A 22950-nucleotide genomic window follows, 5' to 3' on the forward strand; every position below is an offset into this window, starting at 1 on the left:
TGGTCTATGGAACAAAAGGAATAAGATGCCCCTCGTTCTGTTGAACGAGGGCGTTGGAGAGGTAAAGGGCTTTGGCGACACCACGACCTTGCCTGGTGTTTGTCATATCCATGCATACCCGATCCCGACCCGACTCCTGGACCTCCTCCTTCACCACCTCCGGAGTCCTACCCTACTGCTGTCCGTTCCGATATTCACTTTCGGTCCTGGCACCACACCTCCTCTCACCTCCCATGCCACCTCCACTCCTCCATCCCTCTCCTGTCCTATCTCCATCCGCTCCGATACCCACCTCGGACTGAACACCACCCCTCTCGCCACCCTCCTACTACTCCTCCTCCCACTCCTCCACTTCCTTCCCATAACACCTCCACCCTTCCATCATCCTCCTACTCTTCTCCCATCCGCTCCGATACTCACCTTCAGACCTGACTCCTCTCCTCTCCTCCACACCTTCCCTCCTTCCTCCTTCCTCTCTCTTCCCTCTGGCCCTCTTCCGTCGACCCCCTGCCAAGTTACGACCTTCCGCTGCTGTCCCGTACTTCGTACTCGGACACCGCTCATACCTTTGCTCCGAGCCTCCATCATAGTTCCTACCTCGGACTTTGACTCCACCTCAGTCTTAGTCCATTGCATTGGTGACCTCATACTACATAAACACCATTGCCAATATTCCTCGGACTTTCAACCCTGCCTCCATAACCTCCGTAAGCTCCGCAACCCCTGAGCTCCACGGATCATCTTTGGCACTTTCGCCGCTTGTAATGTATCTCTCGTGTTTTCCCCTCATCCCTATTTGGACTGCTGCTTCTTCCCATTCTAGCCAGTTAGTCATCATCCCCACTTCCCCTCATCCTCCTGCCCCTCTGGGCCTCGCCCTCCTTACCTCCTTTCGGACGTACCACAGGTTCTGCCTTATGACCTTCGGTACCGCTCCGCTTCTATCATCCCTTTGTTCCTGTTCGGACGCCTTCATTCCGATTCGGATCCCCTTTGTTTCCTCGTGCTTTCACCCTCACCATTATATGTATATATCGGCGCTTGTACATACTCGTTTTAGGCTTAGTCTAAAATCGACCTGAAATGCCCCCTAGAGACTTCCTGCTCACCTACTGTGAAATTAAGGACCAAATGGACAAACAGCAATGGCACAGCGCTCTGCTTGAGTCGCTGAGGCCAAGGTCCCTCCTTGCTAAGTCTCCGGTCCCCCTCCGGAATCGTCCGCCCTCACCCAGTTCTAACAGTGTTTGGAAGTCTCTGGACACAGTGAATGCCCCCTCCCACTGCACCAAGAGTGGAAGGGGGAGGTGTGCAGCAACGGCGACTCATGGGGGTTTCGCATTTCTGAGGCTGATGTGGAAGAATCTTCCGCTTCCTCCACGTCCCAATCATTTTCACTATAGAACTCTTCTGGATCGGATGAGATGCCATCATCATCTTCCAGGCATCGAAATGGATGGCCATTGAATTGCAGCAGGATATACCCATCTTGGATGAAAGTGCATCGACAAAAGAACCAAACTGCCCCAGGAGGGTACATGGGTCCGGCAGGCTCGAAACGGTCATGATAACGGAAATCAGTGAATGCAGAGGCAAGCTCATGCAATACAACTACACCTATTGATCCTGACATCCCATGTGAGATATTCTCTGCAAGGTGCTGCTTCCAGTGCTGCACACAGACACATTCAGCGATGGCCTGATTGGTGTCCATTGTTGCCCTCTTCATAGCTTTTGACCATTTCGACAGGTCTAGTCGCCTGATGAAGACTTCACCCAAGGTCTTTCCTACAGTCCAGCCTTCTTTTCCACTGGGATATGGGAAAGGGATGGGCTCAGGTGACGGCATTGGCAGAGGCATGGGGTGAACAAAACACCGCAAATACCGCTGCGCCCCATTGGGAAATTGGTCATACTCTGGCAGGAAAAGTTCGGGCTCAGCTTGTATACATGAATTAATGGCTTCTTGAAGCAGTGCTTGACTAGGGTGGGTGAGGGACTCAGAAGGAAGGATGAATATTTCGAACACAGCATGGTAATAATGAACTGAGTAGAGTAACGATAGCTTGCTCCATTCAAATGTCCCATGCAGTGAGTGATCGACAACAGGACTAACCACTTCCTCCACCCATGCAATCTGCACCTGTCCCGAAAGGAGGCGCAAGGGGCATTGCGGCCCATCCCAGGCAAGTGATTCAAGTGCGCAAATATAGAACACGCCATCGGGATTTAATCTCCATCCTTGGCGAAGGCGATTGGCATTTGGGACAGGAATAGGCAAGGTTCTGACATCCCCAAAGCTCATGCTTGCAAATCTGTATGCTACTGACTTTGTGATTGGGGAGCAGTAATGACAATGGAATAGAAGTTAACACTGGGGTCTACGAGCTCCATGAGGAGGATTGGGGAGGGCGATAGGACGTCTGCAGGTGGTCAGACCAATACATGCTACCTGAGCAGTGAGGGAAGTTTAGGATCGGAACAACGAGGCTCACAGTGTCGATGGCCTGGCGGGGCCCAACAGGTTTACCAATACCTGAGGCACAGAATGAAGCAGACGACGGGGGGAAGATAAACGGAGCAGAGAGAAACGGCGAGACCTGCTGCACCCTGGTACTGCTGCCTGTGGGAACTCCACACGACCTGAGTCCTTGGATTGATAACGGGTTCACTGGTGTCCAAGGCACAGAATGAAGCAGAGAAAAAGGAAGAGAAACGGAGCAGAGAAATGGCGAGACCTGTCACACCCTGGTATTGCAGCGTGTAAGAACTCCGCAAGACCTGGGTGTTTAGATCTGCGATCGATTGATATCTCTGGAGTGGCAGGGGGACACTAGGGCCCTCCGCTTTCCAGAAACGTCACAGTCCTGAACGGAGCAGTACTGGGATGGTGGCAGGTTCTGATGTTGCTATTTCGACACAGATTTAAATGAGTGTTGTAGAATGGGATAATGAGAATTGACACTCACTGGAGTTTACCCCCATTCTGCTAATGGCTGAGAAGCCCATGTGTAGCGCATTGTGTGGTGGTGCCACCCACGAACAAAAGCAAAGTTTTATCAGTTCAATCGTTCGGACAACACGAACGAAAGGTGAACAGCACTTACATTGAAACAAATGTAGGCTACCTCAACGCTGCTGGAGTGAGGAAGGATACCCACCATTCACGTTGTAATTGTGTGGCCGTCGTTCAACGATGAGAGTGTTGGAGATCCAACACCACAAGTGCCACAGGGTAGAAATTATTAGCTACGTTCAGCGGTAAAATTCAGTGACACCAGAGTATGCTGACCTTTGATCGTGAGGCAAATGGGTTCGCTATCATGGTGATGCTGCTCGAACGGAGAACACGGAGGTGTTGTATAATGTATTGGCTTGTCACACTTCCACTTAATCCTTACATGACCTGTCATGAATAATCCCCAGGTGCTACCAGCCCCTTCTGGTGGGTCGCTGGCAACTGAAACAATGTATCACAGGGCACCAATACTGTCTCTGCCAATTTCGAGGAGAAAGGTGGTCATGGACATCCTTGATTGTACTCAACAGCAGATGAGCACTGGGTGGCTAATACACTTCAACAGTGCAATCATCGGGCAAAACTCAGAGAGTACGAGATCAATATGGATTATATTGGATAGTATACGTTGGCCAACATGGCACCGAATAAAGAGAGATGGGACCCACACCCGGTTCCCTACCTGCTGCACCCTCAGAGCCAGCATCTGCTCCCCGTTCAATGACCTCTCAGGCACTCAGGGGGTAAGACGCCATGACAACTAGACTACAGGTAAGGTGAGGTACTAAGAAATTTTAAAAACAGGGAGATCGGTGCAGTGCCACTGCTCATGCCCCCAGGTGTCAGGCATCCAAGAGTGTTACAGACACCTGATGAAGACGATCCACTCTCAGCCCTCGAGCATTTGCCTGCCATCAGAGAGGCTTCAGAGTGTTCATATTGTGAGGTCGACTTAACCGACTATCTAAGGCTTGCGGCGAGATGCAAGGAGTTGGAGGATGAAGTTCAGAGGCTCAGAGCGGAAATGTCAATGGATTCGCACAAAGAATAACCTTAGTTACTTTCATGAGTGGGCCAATCTTGTACATATTGGGACGTCACTAATCAGAACCGTCAAGTGTGCATGCAGAAAAGTAAATTATGCGGACATATTCCATGGGCTGTTACATGCAGAAGTTGACTACCGACTCATTCCATGCACTGCTGGAGGAGGGGGGAAGGAAAGGCACATGGTGGACATCGTAAATGCTGAGGTACAAATTTAGGCTCCCGATCATGGGTAGGCGGCATGCAGTATCTACCTCACGTTGCAACTGCCGGAAGTACTTTGGGGTACAACCATTCGTTGAATCGTCGTGTTCTATAGTTTCTCTGCTGCGGCGCTGCCCTTGTCTATAATGTGAACAGCCTTATCCTTCCATGGAAGTGACAGTGGTTCCTTCACAAAGAAACACGCAAACTGGTATCTCGCTGCCTGGGCCCACCACCTTCCTCAACTTCCTGTTGCATCTCCATTTGGCGTTCGACTCACCTCTATGCTCAGTATGAGCTTGGGTTCCATGCATAGGACACCAGCAGCGACCCAGGATCGGGAATGCTGACCCCTGGAATATCTGTAAATGCACATCTTCACTTTGTTGGATGCACACTGACAGCCACCTCGAAAATTCTGCCAGCAGTTCGTTTGTAGGCGCTATTGAAAGAAAATGTCAAATGCTTGGTGGAGATCGACATCATTAAACTGCACATCGACAAGAAGGTACCATGTCACGACCCGACATATCCGTCACCTCCCTCTATGCGCCCCAGTGCCACTTGGTCCGTCCCTCCCGCTATCATCATCATCCGTCCACCCATCCGTCCACCCGTCACCCTCATCCGCACTTCCTCCCTCGCGCGCGTACCCTCCAACCTAGGTTGCCCGCTTCATTGTTGTCCGCTCGCCAGCCGGACGGCTTGCTAGACGGCCGGATGGTTCTTTTTCTTTTGTCCGCTTGCGGACTATTGTTCTTCCTTTTGTTTCTTGCTTTCCTTTTGTTGACCAAGTTTGCCGATATTGATTATTTGTTCCTTTCTTCATTCATTAATATCGCGCTTGATCCGCCACTCCTTCCGGGCCGCTCTCATTTAGTTACTTGTGTTTATAACGCGTGTAGGTTACACCGGATGTACCTCAGTTCATATATCGACTTGGATTCCCCCTCTAAACTCTTATCCTCATCGTAAGGCTTCTGTCTGAAATTGGGACACCAACGTAAGAACGAAGCGCAGCGCTCCACCCGAGTCGCTGAAGCTAAAGTCCCGCCCCTCCGACCTTACGAGCCCGGACGACCTCGTGCGCCTTGCGGGTCACCCGGATACGCTTCTGGCACGTTCCTGACATACCACCTCCTTAAACCTTGGACACAGCTCAGCACTGGGAAATCGTTAGGGACGTTGGAGATGAGCTTCGTGGTAAGGGTGCCGATGTAGAAGACTTGCTGGGGACATGGTAAAATTGCTTGATACCGACGAAGTTAGTGACGAGAAAGATGAGGTTTTGAACATGTGGATCCAGATGTTGCCTGGTTGGAGGATAGCCCAACATCACGCTAATAGCTAAAAGCACAGGTAGTATTCCCCGATGTGCATGTGTCCGAAACTGGATTAGTCTGCTAAAGGTTTTTCGGTCTAGTGACTTAAAACCTCAGGGTGAGTCTGAGTGTCAGGGCGATATGGTTTGCTAGGTGGAATCCGGAGCTGGGGGGATCGGGTGCTGTTGACCATCGTGCCTTCCATGCTTCTTCCATCTCTGCTCTGTGTAGGCTCTCTACATATGTGAGTGAGTGGTAACCTGGCCTGTCTGTTCTAATGTGGGCACTTTCCTTTGTTAGCTCATCTGCACGTTGCTTCCTATAGCGCCGTTCCCTTCGAGGACGATATCGCCTGCTGAGTACCCTACTACGCCGTAGCCTGTGACTCTCTGGCTGTCTTCATCTGTCTTGGACCCATCGGAGTAGATGAAGAGGAAGTCCGGGTCATCTTCGTGTTCCGTGACGAACTCCAAGTGATCATCATTCCAGGGGATGGACCTGGGATGTTCTCCAGGATGTAGACTCTCACACACTGCATCTCTGATGTCTCTGATGTAAATCTTCCGTGAAGAAATTAAGATCAATGGGGTATGTCATTTGGGGGAACTAGATACGAGTTCAGAACCAAGTGTACAGGGAATGCCTACTAGTCACTTAAATCTATTTGTTCTTGTTCACTCTCCATCACTATTGGAGCGTCCGTGGGGTCGATCTCAAGTTGGGCATAATTGATGGGAAATCTTGCCGCTACTTCAGCAGCTTGCTGCCGCAGTTCATGAATGAGATGGGGGTCCAAGGTTTTCCAGGTGGGCAGCCAGCAGGGATTTGTTGAGGGGAGGGAAAGGATTTGGTGTTTTACCTGATCTCGAAAGCTATCAATATTCATGTCCAGTGGTGCGGCGTCAAGCCCAACATGCACAGCTTGAACATCGGCCATGACCCACATGCCACAATCATACCCATTCTGTTGTCGTTCCTCCATCTAGGGACTGTTAATGAATGTCATACTCGGGTCAAAGCAAGATAGTATACTTACAGTGACTACTTTTGTGGTCCAATTGAACCAGTTTGTCAGGGCACACCCGCCCGACCCCGCACCCCGCGCCGCACTACCCTACTCTGCTCCCCCGATATCACCCCCCGAGTCTCTTTCCTCACTTTTCCCCTTTCTCTCTCTTTTTATTCTATGGTCGATTTCCCTTTTCTCTATGTACCACTACACACCTAACCCCTTTCCCCCGATCGCCGCACGCGCCGCGCGCACTCCTGCCTACCGAGCGGCCACCTCCGGGATCTCCCGCGGAGACACCCGGGGAGGTGCGGCTGTGTGCAGAGATGACGTGGCCTCCTCCACGTGACCCTGACCGCATGTATATAATAGCGCCTGGGGTGGGAACAGAAGAAGCAGCCTTCTTCTCAACTTCCCACTTCAGGTAAGTACCATAGCTTCTTCCTTTTAATGATAAACCAACTTCCCACTTCAGACCAAGTGGTCGGGGACGCTCACCCCGTGACGGGACCGCCGCTACGCATAGCCGACATCTGTCCCATCGAGTCCCTCGCACCGGGACCTCACCGCTCTCGGAGCTGTCCCTGACACAGTTGAACCCGTGCTGACCATCAGGGTGAGTGAACAACCAGACAGCATCAATGTCAGGGACCGGTCCGGGGTTGAGAGTGTCCGGGTATATCGCCCGGTGCTGAGGGCCCGGTGGGGTATGAAGTGGGTGCATACGGGGACGGGTCTGGCACAGGCAGGTGTCCCTGAAGTGGGAATGGTGTTAATTATCATTAGAAGGAAAACTAAGCTACTTACCTGAAGTGGGAATGGTGAGAAGAAGACTGCTTCTCTGGTTCCCACCCCAGGTATGTTTATATACATGGTGCTCAGGTCACATGAGAGTTGCCACGTTGTCCCCATGCACAGCCCCAGCCACCCGGGTATCCCCATGGGGGATCCTGAAGGGATCCGCTGCAGGCATGCATGCTGGGTGTACCCAGGGGTCATCCGGAGCATCCAGGGCTGGGTGCGTCGTGCATGGGTCGCAGGCAGGTTAGTGGTACATCGATCAGGGAAAGTCGTCTGTGTAAATAGAAATAGAAAGAATAGAGAATGAGACAGAGAAGAAATAGGAAGAGGGGGAAGTGGAGGGAGGAGGAGATAGGAAGGGGGAGAAGGGGGTAGTGGGTGGAGTGGAGCTGGGTGGAGTGGAGCCGGGTGGAGCCGGGTGGAGCCGGGTGAGGCAGGTGTGCCCTGACAATCAACCAGTTGTTGGAGTATCTGTAGAAAGGGTATCACTAACACTGGGACATGGACTAGAATCGGGCAACACACTGTAAAAACCCAACGTGGGCCGTGGCAGTTTATATTGGAGGTTTCGGGGATGGGTTTGCTGTCAAGATAGCACAGCTCTTGCTCTTCAAAGTTCACAACACCAAGAAGCCAGTGGCAGCACTTCCTCGAATAGCATGGGACTGTCCAACTGGTTGCTTCAAAAAGATCAGTTCGAATCTTTTTTGTTGCTTGCTAAGGAACTGGTCAGCACAGTGTTGAAGAGTGCACTCCAACATACATCCAATAGGCGAACTGCCAAATGATGTTGCATTCCCTCACACTGGGTAGGAAACATGATCACTTGGGGTCGGGTGGTACTGAGCAGGTCCCGCAGGTTTTTGTCAGTGAGGTCTTTCAGCATCTCAATGTATGCATCAATTATCGTGCCATCTATCAGCCGCTGGCGATTGGCCATTACTAGTGCATTGGGGAAGATTGTGATGTGTTTGTAGTATCTTGTCTGGCTGTCTTGTTTCACCATCTAATGGAGCATCAGTGGGATGAGTGGTGGGAGGCCAGGGGAATTCGCACTCTTCCTGATTCTTTAGGCAAATACAACTCCATTATTTCCTTCCAAATTTTCGTTGGCTTTTGTTGCTGAGAGGATTTGCTGGGTGAGCATATAGCATCAAAGATCATTGAAATTGGGGGAAGGCTCTGAGGATGAGGGTTCTGATTCCAGAACATCTCTTCGATGTTCTCATTACTGCTGGAATTATTTCCATCTCCTGATTGATTATGCCAAATAGCCGTAGGAGGTGGAGCCAAATTGGCAAGAGGCTCGCTGAATGTTTCGACATTCCCCACAAGTTCAATTGCGCCATCTGGCCCTGCTTCTAGCACATCATCTACATGGCTTGGGGCCACCTCAGGGTCGAGAGCATTTCCCAGGCCACTAGCTGCATCGGTAGGCAGGTTGGGGTCAGCATGATCAGCATCTATGTCCAGCTCAGGACTCATCCTAATAAGCCCATTAAGGGCACTTAGCTCGTTTCTGGCCTCAGCATCGTCTTCAGGGTCAATGTCATTACTTTCTGAGGGTAGAGTGGCGGAAGACGGTGGGAGAAGGTGGAAGGAAGAATATTCAGTGGTACTTGGCATAGCATTGGCATCAGGACGCTCTAAGTTTGTGAGTAGATAGTGTGCTGATGCATGCCATAGATTGATGTTGGGAAATGGACCGTTTACGATCGTATCACGGCATTTGAGGGACAACCTTAAGCGTCGTTGCAATCGGTGGTTGAATAGGGCTGGGATCGAAAAAGAAGATTAGCAATACAGGTAATCAGTGGAACTTAAGTGACATATGATGGATATTGTCCATGATTCGAATCAACAAGTCCACCGATTGGACGATCCAGGCATGTGCATTAAGTTCTTCTCGGGCAAGCCTGCACTTTTCTTCCTCAATACGAGCAAGTGATAGCATTGCTGCTATCCCGTGGCAAACCTGCTGATTGACGATGAAGGCTGGTGGTTTCTCATCCAGGGACCAGTTGGAGTTCCACAGGCTCTCCCACATCTTAGTCCATCATTCATCACTGGGGTCCATATTGAGCACCTCTTTGACATTCATTTTCGCATGCACTTGAGAGTCTGGGAACCAGGATGGTCTGACGGAATGTTCAAGGCTGTTGACAAGCTCGTTATATTGTGCAACATGGGCAGAAATGGTTCGGGCGGGTCGTTTGCACTACTAAACACTGAGACCATCCTTGAGTATCCTTCAAGTACCGGATGGGCTCTTAACTACGGCATCATTCACCTCAAGCAGGAGAAGGCTTACCGACTTTTGCAACTAGCCACCCTCCACGCTGTTGGGAGCTTTGAACAGGGTTCATCTCATCCTGGTACTTGGCTAAGCGGATAAGTATAGAATGTTTGCAGAACCGGGCTAGAATATATTTCTCGATGTAGTCCCTTTCTGGGCCAGATGGATTTCACGGAAGTTTCAGATCAGACAGACCGATTTGGGCAGTCAAATTGCGCAAGCATTTTTGGGATTCATCATGTAACTCCTGCAGATGCTGAGCAGCTTTGAAATGCTCCTTGAGATCGGTAGAACTATCAGCCATTGTTCGTATCAGGACGATACGATCCAGCTCCTTTACGGCTTCCAATGCATCCGAATGTGCCTGAGCCGACCATTCAGCTTCCAAAAGTTTTGCGAACTTTTTCATTCCAGCTTGGTCATTGTCTAGGACATAACAGCATAAGCCAACACCGAATGTGGGATTGGAAATGTGCATACAAGCCTGAACGGAGAGCTGCAAAGACTTTTGCTCTTCCCACTGGGATTGAAGAAAACGAGTCATGAATCCACTATCCTTCAAATCTTGGAGAAGTTCAGTCGAAAGTGCCTCCTCATGAAGAATGGTGGCCATTTTAGACCTTGCCAACAAAGCGAGACAGTCTCGACCATGGGATGCAATTAGCTTGATTTTGCTGTCAATAGTTGCAATCTGTTTTGCCGGCTATATTTCCGGAGCAACATTGCATCAGACCGGGCTTGTGGAGCGAACGGTATAGGGCATGTTGGGACTCACACTCATCATGCGTTCGGGTGCTATCATGTCAACCATTGAGGACCATAACCACTCATTCCCTTCCCTGTTTGACTTCCCAAACCCGTTGCATTTCCATGGGTGGAACGCGATTTGACAACAGAATTGATGGGCATAAGCATGGAAGACTGAAACTGCGATGCTCAATCTGGGGGCAATTTCAGGGATAAGATTATACTTTACTCAAACATCAGAGGTTGTATCTGCAGAGTGTGCGAACTCATACCTTGGCCACGGATCGATCAAGAACACACCCAACATCATACATCAGTCCAATGGTGGCGTTTGAGGGGAGCTGGCAGCTGAGTGCGATGAGCATGGCAACTGAGAAGTGTTGCCGTTCGCCTGGAGTGTGCATGTCACATAGGAAGAGGGGAATATCATGATGGCACACAGTTGCCATCAGGCCCTTTGAACAGAAGGTATCCGTTTTGGAGGCTGACTTCCCTTCATGTTTTGTGGCTCAGTGGGATTCTTTGCATTCATCAATGGCACCATCCGGTACAAGAGATGAAGGACGAGATTCCAAAGAACCTCTAGATGCAGCTCATGCCTCAGAGACATGGTGGGCAGCTTCATCTATTTCAGCCTGGGTCAGGAATGTGCAGGTGTCAGGGCATACACCCTGACCTAGCCCATACCGCATCCACACCCACACTCGCACCCGCACCCGTGACTGCACCCGGCTGTTGCACTCCCCGCACGCGCCCTGTGCCGGATGTTCAGTGCGGCCAGATGGCCCGGACCTCGGGTCTCGGGTCTCATGTGACTTCCGGATATCTCCGGAAGTTTTCGATGTATTGTGGCCACTGTGGGAAGATGAGAAGTTAACTTCCTTCTCATCTCTGACCCACAGTAGGCAAGTTGTATATACTTGCCTCTCTTTTATATATCATCTCTGACCCACAGTAGTTGTTGCCCTGGATAGGGCTGTTCATAGGTCAGGCTGTGGACCATAGGGGAGGGTCATGGGGACCCAGGAGTCGTCCCCTGACAGCAGGTTTCATTCCAGGGAAGAACCATCTCTCCTCCAACAAACATGTACTGCTTATGTTGCATATTACCATCCATAGCGACAATGACATCAGGATATCTGGGGAGGAAATTAGCATACCCGTTCTTGAAATAGATGTGAGGACCGACTCATTGGCAGGACTACCCCACACTGACCCCCCAAAACACTGTGGGCATTTCGCGCGGAGGTATGGGCTGGCACTGTTGCCAGAGGCGTTGCGAAGTAGCTTTGTTCGCTCACAGGTCAATGATTGAGGATTCATGGAGGCTGGCATGTCAGGATCACTAGATATCATGCCATGAGCAGATCCATCACGAATCTGGTCTCTGACAGGCTGGGGGTATGTGGTGCCTGTTAGCAACATGGATGGTTGTTGGTTCGCAGCACTCATTTGTGCTGCGTGTGTCGTGTAGTCCATGGCGCTTATCTGCGCCTGGTGTTGTTGTTGTTCTGGGGAGCCTTGCTCCCTGGGTTGTCGTATTTCGATATCCGGTGGCTTGTTTGGATCGAACCGAGGGTTGCCTCCCCCAGAGAACGACATTTCGTTGTTATGTTTCTCGTGGTGGTGGGAGGGGTTTTCGTTCTTGTGTGTGTGGGATTCACTGCAGTTGTGTGTTCTTTTGCACGTGAGCCTGTGGTTCACGTGGTCCAGGCGAGTTACTCGCCTGGCCCATGTGATCTCTAGTACATGGTGTGGCTGTCCGGGTGAGTTACTCGCCCAGAACTTTCCCACGCTCTTGGCTGTGGGCCATCGTCCCTTGGCTTTACTTCCTCCACCTCTGTTTTTGGGGGCATAGTGATGCCGAGAGTTCCCTGTCTTCTTTGATAGGGAGTTTTTCTGGTTCCCTTACATTTTGTAAGGTGAGGTACTCGTCCAGGTGGATGAGGTCGTTGCAGTTTTCTAGGGGTTCCCATGTGGTGTCCCCTAGTTCCCATTTGACCTTAAACCAGAGTTTGTTGTGAACCCACGCGTGGTTTAAGATTTCGCGAACTACTGCTTCGCGATCAGGGTCTTCCCCAAAATCGTAGAATATGTTTACTTCCCTATTTGGGAAGATTTCTTGGTCATTCGGCTCGTGAGGTACGAGCTGGGATACGTGGAATCTTGGGTGGATTCCGCGTTGTTCAAGTTGTGGTGGCAACTTGAGGACGTAGTTTGACGTCTCTGGAAATGTTTCCAGAATTTCGTAAGGCCCTATGTATAAGGGCTTTAGTTTTCCTGCCCTTCCTTTGGGTAGGTTCAGCTTATCCATGGATAAGTATGCAAGCTCACCTTTTCTCAAAGGTGGGTCCGGGCATCTTTTCTTATTCGCCTGGATTGTTTGAGCAGCGCGATTGTGTATTATCGCGTCATGTGCTGCCATGAGGTTCTTTTTGGGCGAAGTCATTTACTCCCGGGTAGTCCGAGAGTGGTGCTGTTAGGCACATCTTTGGCATATGGCCGTAGATTAATTTGAATGGGGCAAATCCTGTCGATGTGTTCAAGCTCGCATTGATCGTGAATTCCACCATCGACAGTTTCGCTGCCCAGTCGCGTTGATCTGGTTCAACCATTGCGCGTAGTATTTGTACTACTTTTTGTATCATTCTTTCCACTTGGCCGTTGCCTTGTGGGTGGAATGCAGTTGTGAATTTCAACTGCACACCGAGTATTCAGTGTGGTTCGCGCCAAAATTTTGACATGAATTTTGAGTCTCGATCTGATATGATCGAGTGTGGTAGACTGTGGAGTCTTACAACTTCACGAAGAAATACGAATGCTAGTTCTAGTGCGTTTGTTGTTGTCTTTATTGGGATTAGGTGGACGTTGGATGTCAACCTACAAATGATTACCCAGAGGCAACCATATCCCAAGCTTGTTGGGAATGGACCTGTGAAGTCCATAGCTATTGACGACCATGGATGGTGTCTCCGGGGTCGGGAGTGGGTGAAGCAGTCTGGGATTTCTCCTGGTGCTTTTCTTTGTTGTTTGACAAGTTCCGCAAGGCCTGCAGAACTTGTGGGTATCCTTCCTCATCGACTTCCACCAGAAGTGTCGACGGAGGGTTTCCACTGTTTTCTTGGATCCTAGGTGTCCAAGTGTTTTGTGGATGTTTTCGAGGATTATTCCTCGAATGGACTTCCTTTTGTAGTTCCCTTTCGGGACAACTATTTGGGTCGTTCCTCCTTCTCCAAGTCGGGTTATCAGCCCATCTTTTATGGAGAAGTTTTTGAAGTTCCCCGGGTTCTCTAGGATTTCCCGGTGGATCTGGCTTTTTGAGTATCCAGATTTTATTGCCTCAATGAGGTCTTTCTCTTCAAATTGTTTCGAAGGTTCTCTTCTGGAATTATGATTTCTTCCAGATTTTGGGCGCTCCCCCCTAGAGTTTCCTCTAGGTTATTGCTCCCCCCTAGAGCTTCCTCTAGGGTATTTCTCGCGCGTATCGCTGCGAGTCTCTTTCTCTCTGAGTTTTTACTCAGGGTACTGCTTAGTAGCAGTTCTTCGTATTCCTCGATTCTGTTGGGGATAATATCTTCTGCATTTTTGTCCAGATGGATGTCCGTCAAGTCTCCTTGCTGCATCGTGTTCGAGTTGTACGTCCCGTGGGGCGTAGAGAATGTCGTCCTCTGGACGTTGTCTGGATCCACGTGTATTTGTTCGTATGTGTCCAACATATCGATCTTGGATTGGTATGTTGCTCTGGCGACTGATTCTTGGATCAGTCGCATGTCTGGCATTGGTGTGACGTTGAGGATCATGTTTGAGTTACGATTCCTTGCATCTATTACCATGCGCAAAGATCCATCTGCTTTGCGGATACACAGTAGGGGCATGCTTGCTCGCTGTTCGTGGTATACCACCATCCTGCTTTTACATAGCGATCTATTTTGGTCGCTAGTGCTTCCTGCAGTGCTGCAGGACATCTCAGGGTGTTTTCCCGAAATTTCTTGTTCGGATCCTTCAACGGGATTCGATGGTTCACCTCCCTCAAGGGAGGCATTTCTAATGGCGCTGGCGCCATTACAGTTTCAAATTTCTCTCTCCACCACTCCCTGAGTATTTCGAACTCGGGGTTGTTCATGGAGAGGCCTTCCAGATGTGGTACGTCTGGAAGTTCTAGTCCTTCCGGACTAGGATTGGGCCAACCTTCAGGGTACTTTCTTTTGATTACCCTGAGGTGTGTTTCAATCCCGCCTCCCTGTCAGGGGGGCTTCTTTTTTGGTTGTTCTCGAGCTCTTGCTCAAGTTTTCCATCCATGTGATCTCGTCACACGGTCTTCGCTTCTTCCAAGGGTGTCTATGTTGCCCTTGTTCACTGTTCTCACTTTGTGGGACCGGAAGTCTAAGCTTACCTGGTTTTTGTTTAATGTCAGGGCAATAGCCCCGAACCCCGAGTCACATGTAAACTAGATACATATAGTCACGTGGGCAAGTGGGAACCTCCGGGTAACTGCTTACACACCACCGTAAAATACACTATCTTGTATCACTTACGGCCTTGTGTGCTGAGCCACCCTAAGACCTCACACTTTTTTAAGTGCAAGAGGTGTGTTTTACAACACAACCCACAACACTACAATCTTAACATCTGACTCGGAAGCGCCTATGGCGCCTAAACACGCCTGCAAGGGCAAGGTCGCATCTGCAGCGACACTAAAAAGAAACGAGCGGTTTATAAAGAAACCGCAATCTCCCATCATGGGAGATTCAAACCAAAAGCCGTCGTCAGACGACGACGAGGATCAACATGATCCGGCATTAGCAACCACCTCAGGGCTGGTCCCTGAAGGTTTTAGAAACTTACGTGGAGTAAGTGCGGGGCAAAATACCCCCAGAACTCCACAACATACCGATCTAACCCAAGCTGGGGAAGATCCCTCACCTCCTCATGAGGTGATCGACTTGCGCGGAAAACGCGTAAGCGCCGAACGATCAGCCCAAAAAGCTGATTGGATAGAGTCGCAGGAAACTCCAGGGCCCCACTATCCCCTGGAGCCCCCCCTCACGTCCCCAAGTCAAGCCCCAAGGGCAGACAAAGGGAAACAAAGGGAAGAGCCCCCGCATCGGCTATCCGAAAAACTACTGGACTTGTTCCAGGTTCCGTCTGAATGGAGGAAGGAGAGTGAAGATCAACTTCTTCTCAGGCTGAAAGCCCGAGAAGGCGCGAACATACACCCTGAGAGCAGGATCTCCCAGAGTGCGGAAGCTCCAAAAGAACTTCCACTGTTTACACTCCCACACACCATGCCAGACAAGGCAAGGTCGCCAACCTCGGAGGAGGTCTCCCAGATAATGAAGAGGAGGCGAACTGAAATGAGGGAGTTCGCTGGGGGAGCCTTACGTGGGGGTAAGGAAAAACCAGCGAACAAACCCCTCTATGAAAGGGAAGCACCCTCCACAATGGCCTCACCTAAACAAAGCGAGCGTGGAGTGTTCACTCCAAGAACCCATTCTGGAACCCCCAGAAGCGGAAATGTCAACTGGGGAGAGTCTCTGCTCGCCCAACCAAACTTCCTCCTGGAAAACCAGGAATCATGCATAATAAACACGATAAACTCGATCCAAAAAAAGATCGAGGAAACGAACCATAATAGCACAGCTCGTCTAGAGATAACTCTAGAAAGAATGGCCAACGCAATCGACGCGTTGACTGAAAAAATCAGCGAACAAACAGATTTGCTGAAGGAAATAAATTTCTCACAAAAAAGTGAGGAAACAAATAAACACCCCTGGACCACGGTCCAGGACATAAATAGAACTTGTGAAAAATTCACGAAAAGAACCACCAGTGAAAGCACACTGGAATATCATCAGCGACTCGACAGAGACGCTAAGGAGATCTTTCTCCCAAGGATAGGAGAAGACGATGCCGAAAGAAGGCATCGTTCAGAGATTAGGAGGAGAATTGGCACGTACCAAAGGTTCGGCCAAACGTCCACTTATGACAGACCTCTCAAACAGAGAGGTAACTCATTCACACCCTCTCAAAACAATGAGAGAATACAAATACAACTTCAGGCGAATTCGCCCGAAACCAAAGAAACGCTGCGAGGAAGATTTCCCCCAGCAAAAACCCCCCCAAAGGAGAGATCTCCATTGGATAGCAACCCTGCCAAGGCAGGGGAGCAAGAAGAGTACCTGGAGAAATGGTACGAAAAGGCCATAAGAATGGCCGAAGTGAGAATACTCACTCCCTACCCAGAAGGAGTGAAACCAGAAGCCCTAAAAAATGGGCCGGCATTCCCTGACAAGAAATGGTCAGGGGAGAACGACATGGAATCGTTCTGGCAGTGGTTCACAGAACTACTGGGATTCCTCGCCTCGTGAGGATGCAAAGGTCCCCAATTTGACGAAGTCCACCTGGACTGCTTGATTCATGGATTAGGGGGGCCCGCGTTTGACCTCGGAATTAGACTCCGAGACGAAACTCTCCTCAGAGGAGACGAGGGCATGTTCCTCGAAGTTCTCAACATATTGATGAGAACCTTCATCAAAGCCTCCGCCGCGTTGAATGTGACAAAGAAAAACTGCAACGTCAAATACGAAGCAGAAAAAGGCCTAAAACAGTTCTACTTAGAACTGTCAAAAGCAGCGTCCCAGATGGTGACGCCGCCAGACCAGGCGTCCTTCAATGCCAGGTTCCTAAACTACATTCCCCTCGAATGGAAGAGGGAAATGATTGCTCATGATAGAATCAGAGCAGACTTCTCCTCAAATGAGGAGATGTTAAAAGCAATATCTCGTGTAGACGAGATAATTGATGGGCTGAAGATGTCTTCAGCCTACAAATCAGGTTATTATACCAGAACAACTACCACAGCAACCACGAGCCGCGGCAGAGCCCTCCCATCAGGAAAGAAGGCGGAAGAGCTGAAACCCAGATGGAAAGAGGATACATCCTCGAAAAACTCGAGGAAAACTGACCAAAAGTCAGTTCCAATTTGCGGCAAATGCGGCAAAATAGGGCAAACAAAAGATTGCCCAAGACACAATATAACAAGCGATGAAAAACCAAGGCGCATAGCTGCCATGGAGATCGCGAACTCAACGGATGAAGAGTCGAAAGGCTCATCAGATGAGAAATCAGAGAACAACTCTGGTAACTCCGAAGCATCAAGCTTCGAAGTAGAGGACCCATACGAAGGACCTCAATACTCACCCGACTCAGAGGGTGAGGAAGTCAACGTCGGGACCATAAGAATGGGCCCAATGTCAGTCATCGACCACGATGACATAAATTATAAAATCAAACTGGCTGTAGCACACCAGTTAGAAAACACGGCAGACGAAAAAGTCGCCGAAGCCTTGGTGGAAGCACCAAGAAAAGACGCCTTGGGGAAATACACCAAAGTACCCAAGGAAAACAAGGACAAAGGGAAGAAGGACCAAAAGTCCATCGAAACCCAGTCCCCCTTGTTTGATGCGAAATTCCGCATTTCAAAAGATGCGGGAAAATACCCCGCAAACAGACCGCTCTCAATGAAGAGAACGCTAATGGCTCACATAAAAATAGCAGGCATAAAAGCCTATGCGCTATTCGATAGTGGAGCCGAAACAGACACGTTATCACCGGACTTTGTCTGCGCGGTCCACATCCCAATTCTCCAATTGGAGAACCCAGTCGTCCTTCAAATGGGGACGAAAGGAACAAGATCACAGATCCTGTTCGGAACCAACGTGGACGTTGAGATTAATGGCCACGTAGAAAAACACTACTTCGATGTAATTAACATCGACAGATACGATGCCATCTTCGGCGCCCCCTGGTTAAACAAAAACCAGGCAAGCTTAGACTTCCGGTCCCACAAAGTGAGAACGGTGAACAAGGGCAACATAGACACCCTTGGAAGAAGCGAAGACCATGTGACGAGATCACACAGATGGAAAACTCGAGCAAGAGCCCGAGAACAACCAAAAAAGAAGCCCCCCTGACAGGGAGGTGGGATTGAAACACACCTCAGGGTAATCACAAGAAAATACCCTGAGGGTTGGCCCAATCCTAGTCCGGAAGGACTAGAACTTCCAGACGTACCACACCTGGAAGGTCTCTCCATGAACAACCCCGAGTTCGAAATACTCAGGGAGTGGTGGAGAGAAAAATTTGAAACCATAATGGCACCAGCGCCATTAGAAATGCCTCCCTTGAGGGAGGTGAACCATCGAATCCCGTTGAAGGATCCGAACAAGAAATTTCGGGAAAACACCCTGAGATGTCCCACAGCACTGCAGGAAGCACTAGCGACCAAAATAGATCGCTATGTAAAAGCAGGATGGTGGTATCCTGCAAACAGCGAGCGAGCATGCCCGCTACTGTGCATCCGCAAAGCAGATGGATCTTTGCGCACGGTAATAGACGCGAGGAACCGTAACTCAAACACGATCCTCGACGTCACACCAATGCCAGACATGCGACTGATCCAAGAATCAGTTGCCAGAGCAACATACCGATCCAAGATCGATATGTCGGACGCATACGAACAAATACGCATGGATCCAGAAGACGTCCATAGGACAACATTCTCCATGCCCCACGGGACGTACAACTCGAACATGATGCAGCAAGGAGACTGCAACGCTCCCTGCACCTTCCAGCGCACACTGACCTGGGAACTACGAGGAGAAGTAGGCAGACGCCTACACGTCTGGTTCGACGATATATTCACCAGCACAAGCTCGGTGGAAAACCACAATAAAGCACTATTGTGGTTATTCACTCGCCTAAAAGGGGCGAAATTCTACATAAGCCGGAAAAAATTCCAGCCATTTGCCCCAATCCTAGACGTTCTAGGAAGCCGAGTGGACGAACAGGGCATCCATGCTCAAGCGGATAAAATGGAAAAAATCCGCAACTGGCAAGAGCCAGTAGACCACACAGGAGTCCTAAGATTCCTGGGAATGGTAGAATATCTATCGATATTCATGCCAAACGTCAGCGGTTACACAGGACCACTGCAAACAATCTGCTCAAACAAGCAGACATTCAGGTGGACACCACTCCACCAGAAATGCTTTGACGAAATCAAACGTCTAGCATGCAGGGCTCCGATCCTGAAGCCCGTCCAGTGGAACCCACTGGAAAGCCTCTCAGAAGAAGAGAGGACCAAACTCCACGTCTGGGTCATAACAGACGCATGCCCAGCGGGCATGGGTGCATTAATTGGACAAGGCGAAAGGTGGCAGACCTGCTGCCCGGCCGCATTCATGTCCAAAAAGTTCACCAACACACAACATAGGTACTTCGCCTACGAGCTCGAGGCACTGGGTGTCCTCGAAGCACTCATGAGATGGCAAGACGACCTCATGGGAGGCCGTGAATTCACAGTAATCACGGACCACAAAGCTTTGGAATATTTCAAAGCGAAAAACCACAACTCAGGGAGACACCTGAGATGGCAAGCCTTTTTCGCAAGCTTCAATTGCGAAATAAAATATGTGGAAGGCCACAAAAACAAAGTGGCAGATGCACTCTCACGATACTACGACTCATCAACAGACGAGGACCTGCATTTCGACGATTATGTGTCGGCGGACATCCACCTGGACAAAAATGCAGAAGACATTATCCCCGACAGAATCAAGGAATACGAAGAACTGCTACTAAGCAGTACCCTGAGTAAAAACTCAGAGAGAAAGAGACTCGCAGCGATATGCGCGAGAAACACCCTAGAGGAAGCTCTAGGGGGGAGCACCCAAAATCTGGAAGAAATCATAACTCCAGAAGAGAACCTTCAAAAACAATTCGAAGAAAAAGACCTCATTGAGGCAATAAAATCTGGATACTTGAAAAGCCAGATCCACCGGGAAATCCTAGAGAACCCGGGGAATTTCAAAAACTTCTCCCTAAAAGATGGGCTGATAACCCGACTTGGAGAAGGAGGAACGACCCAAATAGTAGTCCCAAAAGGAAACTACGAAAGGAAGTCCATTCGGGGAATAATCCTCGAGAACATCCACGAAACACTTGGACACCTAGGATCCAAGAAAACAGTGGAAACCCTCCGTCGACACTTCTGGTGGAAGTCGATGAGAAAGGATACCCACAAGTTCTGCAGGTCTTGCGGAACTTGTCAAACGACAAAGAAAAGCACCAGGAGAAATCCCGGAATGCTTCACCCACTCCCGACCCCGGAGACACCATGGTCATCAATAGCCATGGACTTCACAGGTCCATTCCCAACAAGCTTGGGATATGATTACCTCTGGGTAATCATCTGTAGGTTGACGTCCAATGTCCACCTAATTCCAATAAAGACAACAACAAACGCACTAGAACTAGCATTCGTATTTCTTCGTGAAGTTGTAAGACTCCACGGTCTACCACACTCGATCATATCAGATCGAGACTCAAAATTCATGTCAAAATTTTGGCGCGAACTACACCGAATACTCGGTGTACAGTTGAAATTCACAACTGCATTCCACCCGCAAGGCAACGGCCAAGCGGAAAGAATGATACAAAAAGTAGTACAAATACTACGTGCGATGGTTAGACCAGACCAACGCGACTGGGCAGCGAAACTGTCAATGGCAGAATTCGTGATCAATGCGAGCTCGAACACATCGACAGGATTTGCCCCGTTCGAATTAATCTACGGCCATATGCCAAAGATGTGCCTAACAGCACCACTCTCGGACTACCCGGGAGTAAATGACTTCGCTCAAAAAGCGAAGGAGAACCTCATGGCAGCACACAATGCGATAATACATAATTGTGCTGCTCAAACAATCCAGGCGAATAAGAAAAGATGCCCGGACCCGCCTTTGAGAAAAGGCGAGCTTGCATACTTATCCACGGATAAGCTGAACCTACCCACAGGCAGGGCAGGAAAACTAAAGCCCTTATACATAGGGCCTTACGAAATTCTGGAAACATTTCCAGAAACGTCAAACTACATCCTCAAGTTGCCACCACAACTTGAACAACGCGGAATCCACCCAAGATTCCATGTATCCCAGCTCGCACCTCACGAGCCGAATGACCAGGAAATCTTCCCAAATAGGGAAGTAAACATATTCTACGATTTTGGGGAAGACCCCGATCGTGAAGCAGTAGTTTGCGAAATCCTAAACCACGCATGGGTTCACAACGAACTCTGGTTTAAGGTTAAATGGGAACTAGGGGACACCACATGGGAACCCCTAGGAAATTGCAACGACCTCGTCCACCTGGATGAGTACCTCACCTTACAAAATGTAAGGGAACCAGAAAAACTCCCTATCAAAGAAGACAGGGAACTCTCAGCATCACTACGCCCCCAAAAACGGAGGCGGAGGAAGTAAAGCCGAGGGACGATGGCCCACAGCCAAGAGCGTGGGAAAGTTCTGGGCGAGTAACTCGCCTGGACAGCCACACCATGTACTAGAAATCACATGGGCTAGGCGAGTAACCCACCTAGACCACGTGAACTACAGGCTCACATGCAAAAGAACACACATCTGCGGCGAATCCCACGCATGCAAGAACGAAAACCCCTCCCACCACCATGAGTAACATAACGACGAAATGTCGTTCTCTGGGGGAGGCAACCCTCGGTTCGATCCAAACAAACCACCGGATATTGAAATACGACAACCCGGGGAGCAAGGCTCCCCAGAACAACAACAACACCAGGCGCAGATAAGTGCCATGGATTACACGACGCACGCAGCACAAATGAGTGCTGCGAACCAACAACCATCCGCATTGCTAACAGGCACCGCATACCCCCAGCCTCCCCAAAGAGGCTTCCAACCATACGCAGTGCAAACCGCACCGATGGCGCAACAAGCGCCATTCCAGGGGCAGCATTTGCTGCTGCAGCCCCAGGCATACTCCCCAGGGAACTTCCCTGGCCAGATCAACCCCTGGATTAGCCAATTCGGCCCAGGTCCAACAACACCCCAGCCAAATGCAGGCTGGGAATCAGCTATCGTGTCAGCAGTAGCTGCTCAGACAGGTCAGCTCCGTGAGGAGCTGAAAGAGATGAAGTCCCTTGTAGGAGGGAGATGAGGGAGCGACAGCGGCTCCTTGTCCAGACTGTCCAAACGGGCACGGTCTGATAACTTGAGGGCGTCAGAAGACGCCTGCGACCATTGCGCCCACTGGAGGCATGAATACAACAGAGCACGAAGAGATGCTGAGGGCATCTTTGACTCTCTGAAAGACACAGAGAGAGAAGTCGATCTCCAAAAAAGGGAGATCGAATTACTGAAATGCGAGCTCAGAGAGGCACGTGCACTGGCAGACCTCGCTGCCAAACCCATCATGACAGGGGCCTCCCAGGTCAGGGGGAGGGGATACGGTGCCGGGGCACCGACTATCCCGCCACCCCGTGGGCAGGCGACCCTGTCCAGGTTGCATAAGGGCCTGCCCTCAGAGGGGCAAACCCATGTCGAGGGGAAGAGGGAGAGCGGTAGGCAACCGACGGCAGACCCTAAAACGGGGACCACTGCCAGAGGCAGCGGGCCGCTGAGTACCTCAGCAC

General features: G+C 50.1%; 3 protein-coding genes across 3 annotated transcripts; 1 reads left to right on the forward strand and 2 right to left on the reverse strand.

Moving 5' to 3' along the window:
• Positions 1-1237: 1237 nt before the first annotated feature.
• Positions 1238-2305, reverse strand: EI90DRAFT_3129123 (uncharacterized protein; the record flags this gene model as incomplete). Its single annotated transcript, XM_039064160.1, has 1 exon — positions 1238-2305. One exon carries the CDS (start codon positions 2303-2305, stop codon positions 1238-1240), a length of 1068 nt encoding a protein of 355 aa, XP_038911996.1.
• A 6990-nt stretch (positions 2306-9295) lies between these two features.
• Positions 9296-9860, forward strand: EI90DRAFT_3073766 (uncharacterized protein; the record flags this gene model as incomplete). The annotated part of the gene is made up of 2 exons (XM_039061463.1): positions 9296-9660; positions 9714-9860. A coding segment is annotated over one exon (266 nt), but the record flags the coding sequence as incomplete, so codon positions are not given.
• A 565-nt stretch (positions 9861-10425) lies between these two features.
• On the reverse strand, positions 10426-11013 carry EI90DRAFT_3238814 (uncharacterized protein; the record flags this gene model as incomplete). Its single annotated transcript, XM_039066525.1, has 2 exons — positions 10718-11013; positions 10426-10668 (listed from the first exon to the last, which is right to left on the reverse strand). Exons 1-2 carry the CDS (start codon positions 10892-10894, stop codon positions 10426-10428), a joined length of 420 nt encoding a protein of 139 aa, XP_038911998.1. The 5' UTR covers positions 10895-11013.
• Positions 11014-22950: the final 11937 nt, after the last annotated feature.

Source organism: Cantharellus anzutake, assembly GCF_015039405.1.
Source record: "Cantharellus anzutake strain C23 chromosome Unknown EI90scaffold_55, whole genome shotgun sequence".
Classification (NCBI taxonomy): domain Eukaryota; kingdom Fungi; phylum Basidiomycota; class Agaricomycetes; order Cantharellales; family Hydnaceae; genus Cantharellus; species Cantharellus anzutake.